Genomic DNA, 22,857 nt, shown 5'->3' on the forward strand with positions numbered 1-22,857 from the left:
ATACGTAACTAAAATGGAAAACAAAAACTAACTCAGAATGATCATTTCTAATTTGAACTGATATTAGTAGAACATGATATAAAATGGTATTTAACATTTTTCATCAATAAAAATTCTTGATCTGACGAACTTTATCTGAAGAAAAGTTAAATGCACTGGGCTGTCAAGGAATAAATATGAACGGTCTATACGACCAATGTTTTGTCTTCACTGTATATCTTCCTCAAGCATGTAGAGGTGAAAAGCTTTCAACTTCAAGATAATGCCTGCCACAGGGAAAATGACCGTGAGAACTTAGATCAAGCACTCCGGTTTCCTCAAACATCCCAAAAACATGCAACATTAATTGGACACTCTAAATTGCCCCTAGGTGTGATTGTGCGTGCGTCTGTTTGTCTCTATGTGCCCTGTCAATGGCTAGCAACCAGTTCAGGGTGTACCCTGCCTCCTGCCCGTTGACGGCTGGGATAGGGTCCAGCAATCCCCGCGACACCAGTGAGGAAAACCAGCAAAGAAAATGTATGGATGGATGCTTCACCAAGTTTTCATTGAACTCTTTTCTTCATCTTTTTCTTTTGGCTTGTCCCATTGAGGGTCGCCACAGCGTGTCATCTTTTTCCATCTAAGCCTATCTCCTGCATCTTTCTCTCTAACATCAACTGTCCTCATGTCTACCCTCACAACATCCATCAACATTCTCTTTGGTCTTCCTCTCGCTCTCTTGCGTAGCAGCACCATCCTCAGCACCCTTCTACCAATACACTCACTCTGTGACCTCTCCAAACCATCCAAGTCTGCTCTCTCGTACCTTGTCTCCAAAACATCCAACTTTGGCTGTTCCTCTAATGAGCTCATTTTTAATCCTATCCAACCTGCTCACTCCTAGCGAAAACCTCAACATCTTCATTTCTACCACCTCCAGTTCTGCTTCCTGTTGTCCGTCTCTAATCCGTATATCGTGGCTGGCCTCACCACTTTTATAAACATTCCCCTTCATCCTCGGAGACTGTTCTGTCAAATAATACACCAGACACGTTCCAGCAGCTGTTTCAACCTGCTCAGACCCGTTTCTTCACCTCCTTACCACACTCACCATTGCTCTGGATTGTTGAACCTCAGTATTTGAAGTCGTCCACCCTCGCTCTCTCTTCTCTCTGGAGCCTGACTCTTCCCCCTCTACCCCTCTCATTCACGCACATATATTTAGTTTTACTTTGGCTAGTCTTCATTCCTCTCCTCTCCAGTGCATACCTCTATCTGTCCAAGAACTTACCCTTGAGGGACGCTATATTTTATTGCCATTTGTTGAGATTGACCACTTCCAATTGTCAGAAAGTACCCCCTTTCCTTAAAGCAGGACTTAAACCATTTAAGGACTGTCCCATTTAGTTCTACTCACGCTTCCAACCTGTTTAGCAATATATTGTGTTCAATATTAATACAGATTTAAGTACTTTTGAATTAAAAGGTGTTCGTATAGTGTATATCCAAAGAAATGTTTCCCAGTAAAGAAATACAAGAAGATAACGTCTTAATTAGCACCCAAAATCATTATATCCACGCAGACAGGGGCTTATCGATGCTTAGGTAAAACAGTTCAGCAAATCAATGGCTTAAATAACTACATAGCTAAACCGGGAAGTTACAGTAGCTAACGCAAGCATATCATGAAAGGAAACACTCACTAAACTACAATCTCGAAAAAGAAACAACTTTTAAGAGATACGAACCGAAAAGCTTTCTGAAAGAAAGTCGAGATCTGAACAAATTCATTTTGTTTGTCTGTGTCCCGACGTGCTCGACAAGCCGTCCGCTACTGAAAGTCATGCTATCCTAGCCCATAGACTTATACTAGAACTCCCATGATATGCCTTTATGGCGGCCATGTTGGGAAGGTCTGAGTTCCCATCAAATGTAAAGAATGGACATTGAAATAATGTAACTTTTCCCAACCGATTTTAACGTAGTATGTTTTCTTTTATTCAACGACATCGTGTAGAATATCAATAAAATTATAAATAATAACTAAATAAAATACGCAATAGTAAATGTAAATGCCTGTGTGCATCTATCTTGAGATTGATTGATTGATTGATTGATGATTGATTGATTGATTGATTGATTGATTGATTGATTGACATTTACAGACCTGTGTAATGTTAGTCGCAGTTGACTTTATGGGTGGCATGGCACTTTATGGTCCTTATTTATAGCGCATACATATCAAGCGGTGTGAATTGGTTGAACCCAGTTGGCCGGCATCTTGGTATTCCCAAAATGTGTGGAGAACATGGTTTACAGGATGGACTAAGGTGGGGCTTTTCTCAAAGTTTGGCATGAAGAATTAAAACTGGTTGTGTGAGCTTCACATTTTTTTCAATTCAGTTTTTAATTTGACAAAAAAAGGCAAAGTGCAAAGAAAAGGCATTGAACACTGTGACGACCAAAAACCTTGCATATTACCGAGGGCCCAATTTCCATGACATGTTAACTTTTGCCAAAATATCTTGTGAAGCACTGTCATCATAGCGCAGCAAAAAAAAAAAAAACATTTTTTGTCATAAAAACATTACATTTTGAGTCAATTACTTCGAAATATTTTTAGAAATAAGGCCTCGCAAGGGAAAATACATGCTAAACACCAGTGTTCATTTGTTGTCCCCGCGACGTCCTATTTCAGACAGAAAATTTAAACTTGTTTCCTCGCATTTGAAAATCATTCAATTTGCAGAGTTCTGTATTATGAAATTCATTAAAAAATATCAACAGAAAATGTGTTTTCTTGCTTATCCACTGGTGAAGTTTGGGAAAATATTTACACAGCTTTTTCGCGAAAAACCGTCAGCCTATAAAGGTGAAGCAAAGAGTGAACAATGAACAACAACCATAAACAAAACTTTGTTCAAGTGAATTAAGCTAATCAGAAAACCTTTACAAACAAACTTTAACTGTGTCAAAGTAAATCTTTCTAACTTACCTGTAGAATGTTTTCTCACAGGCACGGAACTGGTGATTAACGCAGTTAATTGACCCCTCCGTACAGGGCACTTAACCACGCCTCCTGAAGTGACGTCACGCCACGTGCGCTGACGTAAGACAAACAATTCGTAAAAAATGGCAAATACAATACATTGTTAGACGTGCAGACGCCATGCTTCTGATTTCATTCAAATCAACGATATATTATAGATTCTATATACAATACATTCTGAACTGAGAGAGACGCCATGCTTCTGATTTCATTCAATCATTCACAGGTAGCAATGTTATGCTAGCGAACAACGTCTCATTCATTTATACGAGACATGTATTAAAAATCAATTATAGGGCATATCTTCGTGCAAACACAGTCTGGTTAAGCGTCGGCCGCGAGCCAGCAAGAAACCAACACGTTTGTGCAGTCCGATCATCGCTAAATATCGCTCAACAAAGAATAAGCGTGTCAATCGTTCACACGTAGCAGTGTTGTGCTAGCGGAACGTCTCATTCATTTATACGAGACATGTATTGAAAATCAAATATAGGGCATATCTTCGTGCAAACATATCTGTTCCGGTTGATATTAGATGGATTCGGTTGATGATGCGGTCTTCCACAAAGTTTGATCCATCGAAGGCATTTTTCGTACTGGGTCTTCGGTTTTGGAAAGGGTACGAATCGAACTCCACCAACTAGCCTTTCAGGATACCTGTCGTGACTATTACAAAGTCCGTGACTACACCTCTTAACCATATTTTTTGTTAAATAACCCAAATACGTGATAAAACGCTAACAAAACCTATACTGGACCATGCAACGTTGTCTGAGAAAATGGCGGGAGCAAAAACGGGCTTTGGTTTATGCAGATCTCTGGCCTCTGATTGGTCAGTGACGCGGATTGCGCAATATCCACGGAGGGGTCAATTGCTGCACAGGTCGGCATGGTTGTTTTGGGAGTAACAAGATGGCGGAAATCTGCTTTCGGCGACTTCAGCTTTGGTGGCCAATGAGGTATCCAGTCCTTTTTAGATCAGTGATACACGCACCTTAAAATGTTGTCCGTGTTATTTGCCTGTTTAACACGCACACATTTTCCTTATCGATCCGTTTAACAATATATTTTTCCAAGTAATAACACAAATTAAAAAGTGTTTTTAGTTCAAATAATTTATGAAGGAGACAAAACGTTCGTGTAAATGCCGGACGATCATAAAGGATCTGCGTTGAACACCCTTATTTAAAAGGACCGCACGGTCCACCATGGCGGCGCATGACCGAACATTAAACTGTGAGGACTTTTCAATGTTTCAGGTATTGTAATTGAAAAAGCTTACACTTTCGTTCTCGTAAACCTTTTGCGCTGTCGGGACTTTTCGAGATTCGGACAGTTTAGAGGTCATTCGTGGTTTTTGTTTGCCTTTTACACGCAATTTGCAAACAACTTTGACCCTTCTTGAACCTAATATGTAATTTAAAAGTGGCACGAAACAGGATCAACGATTCTCATTTAAATTAGACAACACCACGGAGAAGAGTAAAACTGAGGCTTGTCTTTTGCTCTCTGTGGTCATGGACCAAACTTACTGTATTTTGGCAAATATGACCTTAAAGGTCTAATCCAGAGGAAATGTATTTTATTTGTCTGTCATGCAAATGTAGCTAAAATTTTATTTAAAAATATTTTAAAAAATTGTCAACACAACAGAAATTAAATAAATTAGTGTAAAAGTCAGTCTCAAGATTTTGTTCGAAATGTCACTTAGATCCGGCAAGTTCCGTAACTCCCCGGAATGTGATTTCACGTCATGACAACATTTAGCCACAGAGTGAAAAAGGTAGCATAGCTGGTGAGGAAGTGTGTTGTAAACGCCTGTTCTGTATCAAACGTTGAGGGAATCATCTTACATGAATGGCCAAAGATGAACAGGTTATGGACCAGATTTGTGAAGACAAAGCAAAGTGGACAGTAATATGTTCCAAGCATTTCACGGAGGACGGCTTTGAAAACTCATTCAAACTGATTCAATTGCGGGCTCATTTTTATCACGTGAGTGCAACCCAAGGATTTAGTATTTAGCGTTTCTACCTCATTTTAAATCTAAGTACAATACCGATACAGATATATATGTCAGCTAATATCGATATCCATGTGATGTTTAGGAGGTGATGAAATTTGGACACTGTATAAAGTTAGTGTACTGTTGACGCTGAGGTCTTCCTGAAATTCGCTAAGGCAGTGTGTGCTCTCAAGTGTTAGGTGCATTATTTAAAATACGGGCTAAATCTTTAAACGCAGAACGATACCGAAGGTTTCTATTTTTGTTTTACGCCGACTCAGTAACTAGTACAACAACAAAAAACAACCCACTGTTGTGTACAAGCAGCATCAGACGTTTAAGCGTGTTTGAATTACATTATTTTGTCAACAAGTTGTACGTAGATTTCTAGAGGCACCTACCAGTCTGTGTTTTGGGTACGAAGTTCCACATCAACTTCATCAGGTCTCATCGAATCCTGTCTTTGTGTTGCATCCGTGAACTCGGGTTCGAACATACAGTGAAGAAAATTAGTATTTGAACACCCTGCTATATTGCCAGTTCTCCCACTTAGAAATCATGGAGGGGTCTGATATTTTCATCGTAGGTGCATGTCCACTGTGAGAGAGATAATCTGAAAAGAAAACTCCAGAAATCACAATGTATGATAATGCAAAGACATATTTGAACACCTGAGAAAACCAATGTTAATATTTGGTCCAGTAGCCTTTGTTTGCAATTGCAGCGGTCAAACCTTTCCTGTAGTTGTTCACCAGGTTTGCATACATTGCAGGAGGGACTTTGGATTTTGGCCCACTCCACCACACAGATCTCTAGATCAGACAGATTTCTGGAATGTCGCTGGTGGCCAATGAGGTATCCATTATAATAATAATAATTAATTATTATTTTTTATACCCAGCATTTCAGCTCCCTCCAAAGATTTTCTATTGGATTTAGGTCTGGAGACTGGCGAGGCTACGCCAGAACCTTGATATGCTTCTTACGGAGCCACTCCTTGGTTTTCCTGGCTGTGTGTTTCGGGTCATTGTCATGTTAAAACACCCAGCCCCAACCCATCTTCAATGCTCTGACTGAGGGAAAGAGGTTGTCAATGTTGTGTGACAAGTCCAGCGAAGTACAAATACATTAGTTACATTGTTAGCATACATGGTAGTATATGTTTTAGCGTGTTTCTTAGCTACCAATAGATGAGGAAAAATTTCAATTTACATATTTAAGCAGAAGAAGCTTACATTCCCCCATTCACTGACAGTGGAAGTCATTACTCAACATGTTGTTCACACATGGTGTCACAACAGAACTAAAATTATCACACCACAGCAAACAGAATAGCATAACTCTCAAATAAAACAATGACTGAAGAACTACTTGACACAAAACATTCACTTTAAACGCTATTTAAATCCTTAGTGCCGTAAAGCATGCTGGGAGTGCCTCCCAGCATGCAAGAGGGTAGCCTATCTCTCCCTTCGAGTGTGGGGGAAGGGTCCTGGGTGTTGCCTGTGCCTATGCACCACACAACAGTTCAGAGCACCACCCTTTTTGGAGTCCTTAGAGGGAGTGTTGGAGAGACCATGTGGGCAATGACAGTGAAACCTGGAAGGGTGTAATTGGGAAGAACAGCCCCTCTCATCAGAACCTGAGCAATGTTCTCTTACTCGACTTATGTGCTCATCACTGGTTGTCCATAACATACACCATGTTCAGGGATAAGGGTGTCCACACGTGCACTTGACACCAGGACACCCAAGGTCACAGTTCGATGATTGACATTGTGGTCATGTCATTGGACTTGTGGCGCATGTCTTGGACACTGGTGAAAGAGGGGCGGACCTGTCATCTTATCACCACCCGTTGGTGAGTTGGCTCAGGTGGTGGGGGAAGATCCCAGTCCGATGTGCTCTGCCCAATGTATCGTGAGGCTCTGCTGGGAACGACTGGTAGGATCCCCTGCCACCTCCGACAGAATTGTACTCATGTTCTGGGACAGGTGTCAGGAACCTGTGGCTTGCAGAGCCTTCACAATGACATTCTGTACATGTCATTTCTGTCAAATAGGCAATGCAAATGAGGCGGAGACAGTTTTGTCCTCGTGTTGTTGGCGTTGTTCGCTGTCCACTATGGAAGTCAATGTGGGCAGGTGCGGAGGGTTCAAACGCAGATTGGGTAGAAATTGTGGAAACACTTTTGACAAAGATGGCTAAAAGAAAAAGATGAGTACTATAGTTTTCAGCAAGAATGGACAGAGGAATTCACCTTTGTGTAGAAAGACAGTTCCTTTGTGTCTGAAATGTAATGGCAAAATTGCAATAATGAAATGCTCAAATATAAAGTGCCACTTTGACGCAAGCCATACTGCGTTTGCATCAAAATATGCGGGGGACAACAGGAACAAAGCATGTCAAGAGCTACTGTCCAAAGCTAGTCAGTAGCAACAATGTTTTTGGCTACAACAAGGTGGAACAAGGAATTCAGATAGCTTTGCTGGTGCTTTAGCAATTGTGAGAAATGGAAAGACATCCACAGATAGGGAGTTTCCCAAAACGGTCATGCTTGATGTTGTCAATTAACTTGTTCACATCTTTTCACATATAGACAGTGGCCCCAAGTTAAATTCAGTTTGAGACCCCTGCTATTAACAATGGCGATGCAGAGGAAAGGCCTTTTCGGAGCTGATTTATGATGTCATTGAGCAAATCAGTGAATTATGACAGGGCTGATAAAATGGTAATTATCGCTCAATATGATGATCAGATCACTGTCAAGTCTAAAGAATTGTATAATAAAGCTGCTAGAATGGCCCTGCCAATCATCTGACTTTAATCCAATCAAAAATCTATGGAAAGAACTGAAACTCAAAGTTGTTGATAAAAGAAGCTTTCAAGATTTGAAGAATGCTTCTCTGGAGGATTGCGCCAAAATCACAAGACCCATCTGACCCAAGTGTTGCTGTCTAGCCCAAACTAACTCTTGGTGAAAATTACAAAGTCACTATCTGAAAAGGTCATGGTCATAGTCAATTTGGAGTTTAGTTTTTCTCAATTTGCGTTCTGCTTTCCTATACTTTGATTTAGAGCTCTTGACCATAATTGTGCTCCTCCACGGTGTTCTAGTTAACCTGAGGATGGTCTTGGTTTTAACAGGAGCGACCACATTCCTTGCATTTGTAATTTTCAAGGTGAAATTCTCAAAGTTCAGCTGTCTCAGCATTCACAGTCTGTGGCACAGCCACAGTCTCCATAAACCTAGTGGGAGTACTCTCATTTATGAACAGTTTACTAATAGAGATGGAGGTTGTCAGAACTTTTGGAAGAATCTGTAATTCCAAAAATACACAAAAATGGTCAGAAATAGCCATATCCTTAATGTCAATCGATAGAATTTCAGCATCCTTAGAGATGACAAGGTCTAAGATGTGACCTTGAGTGTGAGTTGGACTCTTAATGTGTTGCGAGAGGTAAAATGTGTCTACTATGGCAGAAAGTTCTTTGGATGTTTTTTCCATGTTATTATCAACATGAATGTTAAAATCCCCTGTTATGACAAAATAGTTGTACTCGGTATAAATAACAGAGCAGTTCTGAAAAATCATCCATAAATTTTCTATTGTATATTGGAGGTCAATAAATTATTAAAACGATAACTTTTGAGTCACTTTCACTAAAAAACACAGATATTCAAAAGAGCTAAACTCACCCATTATCACTGTTTGACACTTGTTCATAAAATTAAAATTTGCCCGGTGTTAACCACATTTCATTTAATAACAAGTCCAGATCATAGGTTGTAATGATGTCATTAATAAACATTTTGTTACCCAGTGACCTGATATTAAAAAGAGCGAGTCTTGCAGAGATAGCGGGAGACAATAGTTTGATAGACTCACATTTTATTTTATAAGTATTAAAAAAATTGAAAATAAATGGAAAAAAATGTATATTTGAAAACAGGTACTATTGGAGACAGTTATCTGATATGATCTCGAGTTTCTTTTAGAGCTTGTGTGTGTGTGTATGTGTGTATGTATGTATGTATGTATGTATGTATGTACCTTTCAGGAGGTGCTGAAGCTGATGCGTACTATGGATGATCGCATTGTCCACGCCCTGAACACCACCATTCCTACGGTCTCATTTTTGGGCAAAGTGGATGCGACACAAACTTGCAAGGAACTGTATAATTCGGTGGGTGTCGCAGTTTAAAGATCTATAATGCTTTTATCCCCCGCTCACAATTTAAAAGAATTTGTAGGTGTGATGTCTTCATTAAAATTCTCCACGGATCAAGCTTTATAGGATACTTTACACACCCTCCCTAACCCCCTATTACACCCTTATTATTCTAGCCCATTTTAAGAACTCTTTATACTGAGCTCACACGGGTGAAAGTGCCTGCATTACATCACATGACCCACATATTGGGCCATGCGGCCCCTATGCAACACTTGATGTGCCCACGGCATAAAATGCCACCATACGCAGAATGCCGCATAGATCTTCTCTTACATTACCGTGTTTTAGTCACATGCCGTGATGACTTATGTGCCCCAAAAGTGACCCTTAACACATCCACAGCACAAATTATTTCCACATCCACAATGCCAGGGAGTTCCTCTGTTGTAATTGTTTTTTTTTTTTAGTCACTTACTCTTATGGCATACTGTGCTTTCTCCTTGGTTCCTCAATACCACCACCTTTTAAAATACAAAACATGGAAGAGATTGAGGAGTGGCTGTACATGGAGATGCTCAGGTATGTGCATTTTTATGATGCTATCACTCAAAATTACAAACCTGCATAAATATCAGCAAAGCCCTGCCGTGAAGTTTCCGTGGCAAAAGAGCTCGTGCACATGACATCACAGTTTGCACGGCGCCATACTGGCGGTCAAACCTACCTGCTCTGCACTGCTGGAGCCATTGAAACAGACCAGATTTTTTCACGAGACCTGTTGTGCTGTTTGTTGTCACAACAGACGATACAGATGTTCATACTGATCATTCTGTGGAGCTGAAAAGACCAGAAAATTTAAATGGATTTCGGCAATTAAACATGAAGGATGGTGCCTAACCAAAATACACACACTCCTGTGTTGCGATCGCTTCATTTCAGGTAGGAATTATTGTTCTCAATCTCAAATTGCCAAGAAGTACAAGTTGGTTCATTTGAGAACAATGCATATTTAAAAAAAGAAAATAAACAGTCTGTCGCAGCAGAGATGTCTACGGAGGTTAATGTTTGGCCGGAATTGCTTCCGTGTACGTTCCATGGAGAGTACTCTTTTTTTTTTTTTTTTTTTTTTTTTTTTTTTTTTAAGTCAGAGTTAATGAATAAAAGTTTGTGTAAAACCAGGGTTCTATTTAAAAAATGGTATTTGTATTGAATACCAACTGAAAAGATCGATGGATTTCGGCAAAGGTTAACATGTGGCCGAATATGCGTCTGCGTTCACGAGCCGTCTCCCCGTCACTGTCTGATTTATTCCCGATTGAGAACAGATCCAGCAACAAAGTATTTGTATGCGTCCAGACATTTATACGCTTTCAAACTTGTCCGTGTAAATTTCGACGACTTACTCACCAGATATATTTGTATATCCAGTTGTCCAAGACAAGCAGAAGCGAATTAACAGTCCAATTTCTTATTGGCGAAAACATTGGCTTCGGCATTCAATATGGGTCCTCCATGCCAAGTGTCTAATTTTTCAACGTACTTTCGTTTATTATTACCTTCTAAATGTCTAACTGTATTTGAGAAAACTCTCGGCGTCGTGCTATAAGACATATATTTTCGTTTCGTCTCAACGGACATAGCATTGAACAATGCTTTGTTTGACCAACAATATGTCGAGGTAAACAAAAGTCACGTGATTTTATGACGTAGGTGCACGAGCTCCATGGATCGAGGTGTTGGCATGCTAGCAAAGGTGGAAATGCATGAGGGGCGGCTACTGGAATTTTCTTCAAAATGTAGAGAAAACTCCACCCTGTGGCAGGACATGACCACCCATAGCAACACCCCCGACTTGGAAAAGAACTGCAACACATTTTCAAACAGCACATATAGGTACTTATCACTTATCTGTAAAGACATACTGTGTGCACGATAGTCACTGTGACATCAGCGTGGTCTCCATCCATCCATCCATCCATCCGTCCGTCCATCCATCAATTATCTACCGCTTTTCCGGGTTGGGTCGCGGGGGAAGTAGCTTCAGCAGGGATACCCAGACTTCCCTTTCCCCAGCCACTTCTTCCCGCTCTTCCGGAGGGATCCCGAGGTGTTCCCAAGCCTGCCGAGAGACTTAGTCTCTCCAGCGTGTACTGTCGTCCTTGAGGTCTCTTTCCGGTGGGACATGCTTGGAACACCTCACCATGGAGGCGTCCAGGAGGCATCCGAATCAGATGCCCCAGTCACTCACTTCAGCAAATGACAAATGGTCAGGCAGCGCCATACATGAAGAGAAGAAAATTACACTGTAAGTGATTCGTTCACTGAGCTTGTATGCTGAAGAGTTGAGTAATTTGTTCACTGAACTGGTGTCCTGAGGAACAGGAACCGGGTGATTCGTTCATTGAACTGGTGTACTGGAGAACTGAAGAGTGATTCATTCATTTGTGATCCACTAAGCGACGATGTATTAGTATGTTGAGTGATTCATTTGCCATTGGAAAGACAGACAGTGAGCATTCTCATGAGTGATTTTTAACAGTTCTTACGTCCTTGCGGGGTTTGTTTTCACTAGGAGCAATCTCTTAAAGCTAACCGCTAATTTTGAGTCAGTCAAGCACATGAAAACAAGCGCACAATTTAAAATAAATATAAATTAATAATATATATATATATATATATATATATATATATATATATATATATATATACACACACACACAGTGGCATGGTGGTGCAGCTGTAGCGCGTCAGTTCTGAGGACCGGGTTCGACTCCAGCCCCTGCCTGTGTGGAGTTTGCATGTTCTCCTCATGCCTGTGCGGGTTTTCTCTGGCAACTCTGGTTTCCTCCCACATCCCAAAAACATCCATTAATTGGAGACTCTAAATTGACCCTGGGTGTGATTGTGAGTGCAACTGTCTGTCTCTGTGTGCCCTGCAATTGGCTGGCAACCATTTCAAGGTCAACACTGCCTCCTGCCCAATGACAGCTGGGATTGGGTCCAGCACTCTCGCTAGCCTCGTGAGGATAAGCGGCTCAGAAAATGGATGAATAGAGATATGGTTTGAATGTCGTTTCTTGGTCATGTAGATGATGGAGGCCCATCTCAGCCGGGACAAAGCCATCAAGGCGTGCATCACGCACACATCCGAAATAGTGGGACAACTTCGCAAGGCAAGAGCAAAGGACAGTGCTGACATGGCTGTCATGAAAAATCTCAGAAAGGAGCAGACCAAAGTACTTTTTTCTCTTCCAATATTTACTGATATGAATATTTCCACGGTTTCTGTTCACAAAACTAATCCATCTTTTTTTTTTCTTCAGCTCAAGCTCATGCAGTCCGAACTGAACGTCGAAGAAGTCGTTAACGATAGAAGTCTGAAGGTATAAAATTAAATCAACTACTAATATAATGTGATATCACAATAGATATTTTAGTGCAATATAAAAACAATTGGCAATTCATCAATTTTCTGTGCCCCTTATCCTCACAAAGGTCACAGGAGTGCTGGTGCCGATCTCAGCCATCTTCGGGCAGGAGACTGGGCACAACATGAACTAGTTTAAAATCAGTCTAAGTCTAAAATTCCTCTTGGAATATAATTTAAACCCTACGCGATATGCATTGGAGTATATTCTTTGGAGTGTAGATTTCAATCGAGCCAATTATGTATGGGTTCCATATGCCCTTAGAAAAGGTATTCTAGCAGGAAGTTAATTTTCTCCACTATCAACACAAACTAGTCAAGAATGCCACTTCCAAAAGTTTTATGATATAAAATTCTAATTTAGAGAAAAACAGAAAACCTCTGAGGTAACTTCTAAGATGTGTAAAACATTATAATGCAATGTAAAGTATAACATCAACCATTACTTTAGAGCAAAACACTGCTTTGGCTCTTCCCTAACACCCTATATAGTAATTCTGAAATTTGTTTCTAAATAATTTGTAATTATGTATGAGATAATTGCTGAAAATGTAGACTGAGAGCAATGTAATCCTGAATTGTTCAAATATAATAATTATAGTCCGGGGGCAACCTGGATGCCTAACCAAGGACCTCTTTGGCATGTGTTATTCTACCAGGGGCGTAAAGCCCCAAACAATTTAGACACACAAATCCCTCCACCACAAGAAAGTGACTGCCCAAGGAGGGTTTTTTTCTAAATCACTATATTTTACAGTGGTACTTTGACATCCGAGTAAGTTTACAAGTTTTACATGATAAAATCTTCTGCCAGGACAATTTTTTTGCTTTGGCTTGCGAGCCATGATTTGACGTCGAACGACTGTCGGTAGATGGTGCTGCAATTGTTAAGATGCTGAAACGCACAGGTTCCACTCAGCTTCTGGAGCTTCACATTGTTTTTCCATTTGTGCACCTCGAATCAGTAGCATCTCTGTGCAGCTGTGCTTGTATTTTATTTTGCATACAAAATATGTACAAGTGAATTTTCAACCATGCGGCCCAAGAAAGCAATTGCGAAGGAAAGCAGTGAGAAGAAGACACTGATATCAATCAATTTGAAATAATGGGAAAAAAACAAACAGGGTGTAGAGTTATGACCCTTCTCCGTCAACCATCTTGTAATGATCAACATACCTCATGCTTTGGTGCTATGTAATGACACGTGCCTTACACATTTTAACAGTCAAAAAGAGGCACAAACAAACCTCCTTGGACAGGTATTTTTGGAAATGTCCATCTTGTTGACAGTAGAATGCGTTGCAAAAAAGGCCAAAGTTGTGAATGAGAAAAGACCTGAACATAACTAAGCAAAACTGAAAAAAATAAAGTAGCAATTAAGTTCATTAAGTGTAAATGCAGCCCTATGGGGGGCACAAACCAGTGCAATCTGTAGGCCGGTCCCAAGCCCGAATAAATGCAGAGGGTTGCGTCAAGAACCGCATCCGGCGTAAAAACTGTGCCAAACAAATATGAGCGTTCATCTAAAGAATCCCATACCGGATCGGTCGTGGCCCGGGTTAACAACACCCACCCCCGCACTGCTAACCTGCAGGGCGTCGGTGGAAATTCAGCTACTGTGGGTCGAAGACAAAGAAGAGGAGGAAACCGGATCCATCGTCAGAAGAAAAAGAGGAATGCACAGAGCCTACAACTGAGTGTAGGGACTTTGAATGTTGGGAGTATGACAGGAAAAGCTCAGGAGTTGGTTGACATGATGATTAGGAGAAAGGTTGAGATTCTGTGCATCCAAGAGAGCAGGTGGAAAGGGAGTAAGGCTAGAAGTTTAGGAGCAGGGTTTAAATTATTCTACCACAGGGTAGATGGGAGGAGAAATGGAGTAGGGGTTATTTTAAAGGAAGAGCTTGCTAAGAATGTCTTGGAGGTGAAAAGAGTATCAGATCGAGTGATGAGACTAGAATTTGAAATTGAGGGTGTTATGTGTAATGTGGTTAGTGGCTATGCCCCACAGGTAGGATGTGACCTAGAGTTGAAAGAGAAATTCTGGAAGGAACTGTCACGATACGGGGCTCAAGGGTGGACCCAAATGCACGACTCCAGAGACAGCAGACAGTACAGAGGAAACCTTTATTCGGTCCGAGGTCTGAGATCAGGTAGACAGTCCAAACAATCCGAAGTACCAGTACGGATGGGCTTACGAGGGTGGTCAGTGGACAGTCGTGGGTCGGTGCACGGAGATCAGAAGTCAGGAAAGCAGGAGTGCGGGAACGAGGCATCAAGAGCAACGATCTAGCGGAGTATTTGTCGTCTCCCGGGTCCTATATGTACTGGGTCTAATCAGTGTTCAAGAGGCGCAGGTGTGCACCTTCTGATTTCCTGCCCACGCCCAGCCCGGGCTGGAATCCAGGAGTATGACAGGAACTAGATGAAGTAGTTCTGAGCATCCCAGACAGGGAGAGAGTTGTGATTGGTGCAGATTGTAATGGACATATTGGTAAAGGAAACAGGGGCGATGAAGCAGTGATGGGTAAGTACGGCATCCAGGAAAGGAGCTTTGAGGGACAGATAGTGGTGGACTTTGCAAAAAGGATGGAGTTGGCTGTAGTGAACACTTATTTCCAGAAGAGGGAGGAACATATAGTGACCTACAAGAGCGGAGGTAGAACCACGCAGGTGGATTATATTTTGTCCAGACGATGTAATCTGAAGGAGGTTACTGACTGTAAAGTAGTGGTAGGGGAGAGTGTAGCTCGACAGCATAGGATGGTAGTGTGTAGGATGACTCTGGTGGTGGGTAGGAAGATTAAGAAGACAAAGGTATAGCAGAGAACCATGTGGTGGAAGCTGAGAAAGGAAGAATGTTGTGCGGCCTTTCGGAAAAAGGTGAGACAGGCTCTCGATGGACAGCAGAAGCTCCCGGAAGACTGGACTACGACAGCCAAGGTAATCAGAGAGACAGGCAGGACAGTATTTGGTGTGTCTTTTGGTAGGAAAGGGGAGAAGGAGACTTGGTGATGGAACTCCAAAATACAGGGAGTCATACAAGGAAAGAGATTAGCGAAGAAGAAGTGGGATACTGAGAGGACTGAGGAGAGGCGAAAGGAGTACATCAAGATGCGACGTAGGGCAAAGGTAGAGGTGGCAAAGGCTAAACAAGAGGCATATGGAGACATGTACACCAGGTTGGACACGAAAGAAGGAGAAAAGGATCTCTACAGAATGGCCAGACAGAGGGATAGAGATGGGAAGGATGTGCAGCAGGTAAGGGTGATTAAGGATAGAGATGGAAATTTGTTGACTGGTGCATGTAGTGTGCTAAATAGATGGAAAGAATACTTTGAGAAGTTGATGAATGAAGAAAATGAGAGAGAAGGAAGCGTTGAAGAGGCAAGTGTGAAGGACCAGGAAGTGGCAATGATTACTAAGGGCGAAGTCAGAAAGGCACTACAAAGGATGAAAAATGGAAAGGGAGTTGGTCCTGATGACATACCGGTAGAGGTATGGAACCAATTTGGAGAGATGGCTGTGGAGTTTTTGACCAACTTATTCAACAGAATACTAACGGGCGAAGAGATGCGTGAAGAATGGAGGAAAACTGTTCTAGTTCCCATTTTTAAGAACAAAGGGGATGTTCAGAGCTGTGGGAACTATAGAGGAATAAAGTTGATGAGCCACACAATGAAGTTATGGAAAAGAGTCGTGGAGGCTAGACTCAGGACAGAAGTAAGTATCTGCGAACAACAGTATGGTTTCATGCCTTGAAAGAGTACCACAGATGCATTATTTGCCTTGAGGATGCTAGTACAGAGAAGGTCAGAAGGAGCTACATTGTGTCTTAGTGGATCTAGAGAAAGCCAATGACAGAGTACCAAGAGAGGAACTGTGGTACTGCATGCGTAAGTCTGGTGTGGCAGAGAAGTATGTTAAAATAGTACAGGACATGTATGATGGCAGCAGAACAATGGTGAGGTGTGCCTTAGGTGTGACAGAGGAATTGAAGGTGGAGGTGGGACTGGTCTGAGCCCCTTCCTGTTTGCAGTGGTAATGGATATGCTGACAGATGAGGTTAGACTGGAATACCCTTGGACCATGATGTTCGCAGATGATATTGTGATATGCAGTGAAAGCAGGGAGCATGCAGAGGAACAATTAGAAAGATGGAGACATGCACTGGAAAGGAGAGGAATGAAGATTAGCCGAAGTAAAACAGAATATATGTGCATGAATGAGAAAAGTGGAGGGGGAAGAGTGAGGCTACAGGGAGAAGAGATGGCGAGGGTGGACAACTTCAAATATTTTGGATCAACAATCCAGAGCAATGGTGAGTGTGGTAAGGAAGTGAAGAAACGGGTCCAAGCAGGTTGGAACAGCTGGCAGAAGGTGTCTGGTGTGTTATGTGACAGAAGAGTCTCTGCTAGGATGAAGGGCAAAGTTTACAAAACAGTGGTGAGGCCGGCCATGATGTACGGATTAGAGACTGTGTCACTGAAGAAACAACAGGAAGCAGAACTGGAGGTGGCAGAAATGAAGATGTTGAGGTTCTTGCTCAGAGTGAGTAGGTTGGATAGGATTAGAAATGAGCTCATTAGAGAGACAGCCAAAGTTGGATGTTTTGCTGACAAGGTTCGAGAGAGCAGTTTTCAGCCGAAAGGCGGAATACACCCAGATGTGGTTGCTGCTTAGGATGTCTGCTTGACGCCTACCTGTTGAGGTTTTCCAGGCACGTCTACTTGGTGGAAACCCTGGGGATGTCCAGGACACAGTGGAGAGACTGCCTCCTGGCTGTCCTGGGAACCCCTTGCCATCCCCTTGTAATAGCTGGATCAAGTGACTTCAGATAGGGAACTGTGGGCCTTCCTGGTAAAGCTACTGCGACTCGACCTCTGATAGACGAAGAAATGGATGGCTGGATTGACTGTGCACTTGGTGTGTTTGAGAGTTTTTTTTTTTTTTTTTTTTTTTTAATTGATCTCTATTTGTGCACTCTCATGGTCTTAGGGTGTTGTAATTTTGTTTAGAGTAGTAACGTTAATAATCACGGATTTATCAAACGTGCATATGAATGAATTAATAAGCACAAATCTGTGCTTGCACAGAGTTCATAAATTAGGGTCTTAGTCCCTATGATTCATTGGTTGAAACATTATTGGCTTGCGCAAGGATCTAACATTAGTCTAAATCTTTTTCACTCTCTGTTTCAGGTTTTCAACGAAAGGTGCCGAATTCATTACACACCACCTCAGGTGAAATGAGGCTTCGTTCCATCTGATGACTGAGACTGATCCAGAAACCTTGACCATACTGCCTGCATCTTGGCTCCAGAATGACTGCTCAGATGTCTCCATTGTTTTGCTCATTCCTGTCATTGATTTGTCTTTATATGACCCACTTTCCATCTACGATCGCATATGATTTGATGACACATCTTGTACAAAAAAATGTACTGAAATGTTTTCAAAAACAATCCTAGTGCGTGTGCGTGTGATAATGCATATTATCAAAGGTGCCACCAGAGTGCAGTCACTGATCAACACAAGTTTTGAAATATTCTACTGTTACTGAGCTCCTCCTACCCCAGTGATTCCCAACCAGTGTTCATAGTCGAGTACGAGTGTTCAGTGACAGCTCATGTGCCATGGAAAAGTTTCCAGTATCACTTAAATTGACAGAATATTATTTTTCATTGGCATGATGGATGATTGCTTACCACATTACTACCTCACAGTTCTGAGGTCCTGGGTTCAAATCCCGTTTCCCTATGTGAAATTCGTATGTTGTCAACATACCTGCATGGTTTTTCCTCTGTCCTACCACACTCCAAAAATATGCATTGTAGGGTAATTGGAGACAAATTGTCCATAGGTGCTAATCATTGTTTATATGTTGCCTATGTTTGACTGGTGACCGGTCCATGGTTTACCTGTCTCCCCCAAAGCCAGCCCACAACTCTAGTGAGGATAAGATCTTTAGAGGATGGGTGGGTGGATTATTCTTCCTGGATCACAAATGTGTCTTTGTTCAGCGATCTACACCAGTCACACAGTGATACGCAGAACAATTGAATGCCTGTCCGTTCGTTAAATGGCAGAAGATGCCCACTTAGCTACCTGTTGCAAGTCAACAACAGAATAATACAAGTTCCTCCCAGTAAATCAGCTGTATGTTTAAACAGAGCCAGATTTCACACAGAGTGAGTACATTTGTAAATTAAAGTATTTTAGTGCTTAGATTTTTTGACTTTTGTTTCATGGTGTTCCGTAAGATTTTTTTTTTAAGAACTAAAATGGACTCTTTTGCTCAGTAAAGATCGGGAAACACTACCTTTAATTGTACTACCAGAGGTTTTGAATTGTATCTTTATTTTACTCTACATCTAATTTTGCTTTTTATTTGGAGCATGGCAAAGGACTTATTTTCATGTTGGACACCTCAGACTCCCAGTTAAACTCAAATCAGGCAAGGTGAAGAGGTTCTCTGAGGGCTGAAGTGGTGGATAACATTGTGGACTCGTGCAGCAGGAATCATGTTGTTCAACACTTGAAAACTAAGGAGCTAGTTGTGGACTGTAGGACCAATACCACCTCTCAGTCTATTGCCATCATGGGGGGAGAACATTGAGAATCCTTATAGGAACAAATACTTCCTGTTTAAATTTAATTGAAATTCTTCTCTGCACTTGTTTTTTCCCCCCATTTGTGGGTTGCACCTATAATTTATTGGATATTGTGAACATTACTGCTGTGACAAATGAAAAATGTTAAAACACCAACAAACAGGTACGCATAAATCGTGTGTTTGGACAATAAGCCGATGTGGCTTTCCTGATACTTGAGGTGAAAGGTTGTCTTGTTCTGTTTGCAGACGGAACACTTGTGTAGCCGGGCTTCAATGTTTATCTTGTGCATATTACATAGGGGAGCCATAATGTAGTTTCGAGGGTGTTGTTTGATGGGTGTGAGTAAGAATGTCTTGACACAATGCCTGAATGTAGGGAGTGTATACAGTAAGGGTGTGGGTGATGGGAGGTGGGGAAGGGAGTATGAGGTGTGCTGATGACATAAAATGAAATCAAAAATAAGTCTTGTGCATAGAGTATGGCGAATATCCACATTCACATTAATAATGGCCCTCCTCATCACCCTATCGAGGAAGTGGGGTTTGTGTGTCCCAATGATCATAGATGTTAAATTGCTAGGGTCACCCGTGGCAAACAGGTCCCGAGATGAAAGATCAGACAAAGCACCTTCAGGACCTACAACGATGAGAATAAATGGACGCTGTTTTCCCTCGCCCCTGAAATTGGTCACTGAGGCCCACCTCTGGAGCCAGGCCAAGGGTTGGGCTCGATGGGAAGCACCTGGTTGCTGGGCCTGAACTCATGGACCTTGCTGGGCGGAGCTCAAAGAAGCAATATGGCTCCCCTTCACATGAGTTCACCAACTGTGAGAGGAGCTAAGAGGGGTCGTGTGGAGAGAACTGGGGGCAGGCAGCCGAAGGCGGGGACCTTGCTGATACCACATGCTGCTACAGAACCTGGGTCTATGTCAACCCGTGGCTCTGGAGCTGCATGCGGCTCTTTCATCCTCATGCTGCGGCTTTGCGTGGCTTGGAAAAATAAATCTCTGCTTGAAGTGGATGTTGTTTGTCTCAAAATTAAACAGATTTGACAGCCTGGAAGCACAGAAAGCCCAGCGACACCAAAACTGCACAATATCCGAACAAAGTATTTAATTGTAGTTGTAAATTGTAAGATTATTGTGATCTTGAAATATTAAAATACATGAAGAGTTTGTTTTCAAAACGAGACATAGGCATTTTTTTTTTCAGATTTACGAAACTCGCGCCAAAATTATCCAGCTCCGAATGGATAATTTTGAAAACAAACTCTTCATATGTATGTATAATATTTTTCGGCACTCAAAATATGCGTCACACACTGAAACGCCGATACGCCTCCCAGATAGCATCCTACAGTCCTGCGTAAAGATGAAAGTGACTTACTTCAGCTATGGTTTGTAGATGCTGTGTGCGGAGGTTCAGGAACAGGTAAAATAAATATTCAGACAGTTATTTTGGGAATTATTTTCATTGTTCAGTGAAACAGTGCTCTTTTTTTCCATTGTATTGCGATATCCTCGGCATTGGGCAATGAGGACAGGACTCACCGCTGGGTTCGTTAGTTGCTTTTTTTAATTAACAGTCCGTCAGCACAGCGAACTTTCCAACAACAACAAGCTGTTCGGTTACACACTCACTCGTCCCCTGTCTACCTTACTCTGTCTCCTGCGGTCTTAAAGGGATACACTAAAAAATACAGACTTTACAGTACAATACTGTATTTTTAAATTCAGGCTTTTGGGCGGCACGGTGGAGCATCTGTAAACAAGTGTTCAATCCCAGCCTTGCCTGTGTGGAGTTTGCATGTTCACACTGCCTGCGTGGGTTTTTTTTTTTCGGGCACTCCAGTTTCCTCCCACATCCCAAAAACATGCAAAATAAATTTTGGACACTATAAATTGCCCTTATGTTTGATTGTGAGTGTGAGTGTTTGTCTCTATGTGCTCTGTGATTGGCTGGCAACCAGTTCAGGATGAACCCTGCCTCCTGCCCATTGACAGCTTGGACAGGCTCCAGCAATACTGGAACTTCTTCACTGGAGAGCCTGCATGCATGCCTGCATGGATTGCCATTTGGACTTAGGCTCATAGTGCCAAACCTATGTCTCGTCACACGTGACCACCTTCTTCAGAAACTCATCGGCATCTTTATCATAGCGGGAGAGACACTCCTGGGACAACTCGACCCTCTGCTGTTTGTGCTCTTCAGTAAACATCTTTGGCACCCACAGGCAGCTGACTTTCGAGTAGCCAGGGTCGTCAGGGACATTTTTGTGTTCTGTCCCAACAGATAAACTCAAAATCCTTGTAATGTCATCCACTGTCACCCTTCTATCAGACTGAATGAGGTCATTGACTGATTTGATTTTCTCAGGAGACCTCACTTCTGTAGGCCTCCCAGGCCTGTCTTCATCCTCAACACCACTCTGTCCTTCTTTAAACAATTGAGCCCACTTGTACACATTTTTTCAGCAGAAACATGTGGTACCATACACAGTTGACATTCCCCTATGAATTTCAACTGGTTTGCACCCTTTAGAAACCAAAAACTCGATAACTGACCGCTATTCAATCTTGGAGAATGCTTCTTCGTTGGACATCTTTCTTCATCGCCAAAATTCTCCATTTTTTTTTATATGCAAGAGAAATTAAATCCATGTGAAAAGAAGTAAAACAGAAATATAAAAAGTAAGTGTAAGATAAGCTTACACATTTCACAGAGGCCTGTGAAAAGTATCTCCTAATGTGTCATAAATCTTTTTTAATTACTCTGTTGCTGTGCAGGGATGTGTGTGTGTGCTGTTTGTCTATGGGAAATTTAAGAGCTCAAGGTGACTGCAAATTTATGATAGTTGCATTCTTGTGGGTTTTTGTAACAGGAAGAACTGTGTCTACTCAGAGGACACCCGGCCTTGAGAAGATTAACTGTCTCTGTATAACTTTACTTGTCTTGTGAAACCTCTCCCCCCCTCCCTATGTGTGAAACTCAATAAAATGTGTGGTTTTGGGGGGGCTCAGAGAGAGTCTTACGTGCGGGTGTGGAGGATATGTTCTGCTCCTCCAAGCTCTCCCTAAACTGCAGTTTAGTAAAAAATAACTCTGCCTCTGTCTCAATCATTTTATCCCGGTGTCGTGACCTCTAGGTCCACATTGAGCGAGAAGTCCGTGCTTTGGACCTAACAGTAAGCTATCTGTATTAGAAGTCCTTATAACAAAAAATTCACCTTCTTTATTGAATGACCCCCATGCGTGTGTGTGTGTATGTGTCATATACACAATGCCATGAAAAACTATTCGCCCTCTTTCTTATTTGTTTTTTTTTATATCTATCACCCACAAAGATTTAAAATTATCAAAACAATTTTAATATCACTCTCAGACAACCCAAGGAAATACAAAATCCAGTTTTCAAATGATAATTCAATTTATGAAGGGACAAAAAAAATTCTAAACATTTTTAGAAACGTAATTGCCCCCTGAACCCAATAACAAGCTGTGACACCCTTGGCAGCAATAACAAAAATCAAACATTTGCAATAATTGGTGATGACTGATGACACATCGATCTGGAGGGATTTTGTCCCACTCTTTGGAGAATTGCT

General features: G+C 41.7%; 2 protein-coding genes across 8 annotated transcripts in view; one reads left to right on the forward strand and one right to left on the reverse strand.

The window, feature by feature from the left end:
• fam162a (family with sequence similarity 162 member A) overlaps positions 1-4,394 on the reverse strand; it is a 21,528-nt gene extending 17,134 nt beyond the window's left edge. Inside the window, exons 1-2 of one of the 2 annotated variants that reach the window (XM_061804520.1) lie at positions 4,314-4,394; positions 2,978-3,086 (exon numbers count right to left, since the gene is read on the reverse strand). In XM_061804520.1, coding sequence (XP_061660504.1) covers positions 2,978-3,086; positions 4,314-4,379 — 175 coding nt within the window. In that variant the 5' untranslated portion in view covers positions 4,380-4,394. Of the gene's footprint in view, positions 1-1,730; positions 1,870-2,977; positions 3,087-4,313 lie in introns of those variants that run through there. The other variant, XM_061804521.1, reaches the window with a different exon arrangement.
• mix23 (mitochondrial matrix import factor 23) lies at positions 3,864-18,862 on the forward strand. Of its 6 annotated transcripts, none has more exons than XM_061804524.1 (6): positions 3,958-3,990; positions 5,809-5,891; positions 9,098-9,223; positions 12,301-12,447; positions 12,535-12,594; positions 17,840-18,862. In XM_061804524.1, the coding sequence occupies exons 2-6, from the start codon at positions 5,871-5,873 to the stop codon at positions 17,888-17,890; spliced, it is 405 nt and encodes a 134-aa protein (XP_061660508.1). In that variant the 5' UTR covers positions 3,958-3,990; positions 5,809-5,870; the 3' UTR covers positions 17,891-18,862. The 6 variants fall into 6 exon arrangements, with proteins under 6 accessions (XP_061660511.1, XP_061660508.1, XP_061660506.1 ...); XM_061804523.1 differs by lacking the exon at positions 3,958-3,990 and adding an exon at positions 4,164-4,290; XM_061804525.1 differs by lacking the exon at positions 3,958-3,990 and adding an exon at positions 4,249-4,267.
• The last annotated feature ends 3,995 nt before the right edge of the window (positions 18,863-22,857 follow it).

Source organism: Syngnathoides biaculeatus, chromosome 19 (assembly GCF_019802595.1).
Source record: "Syngnathoides biaculeatus isolate LvHL_M chromosome 19, ASM1980259v1, whole genome shotgun sequence".
NCBI lineage: Eukaryota > Metazoa > Chordata > Actinopteri > Syngnathiformes > Syngnathidae > Syngnathoides > Syngnathoides biaculeatus.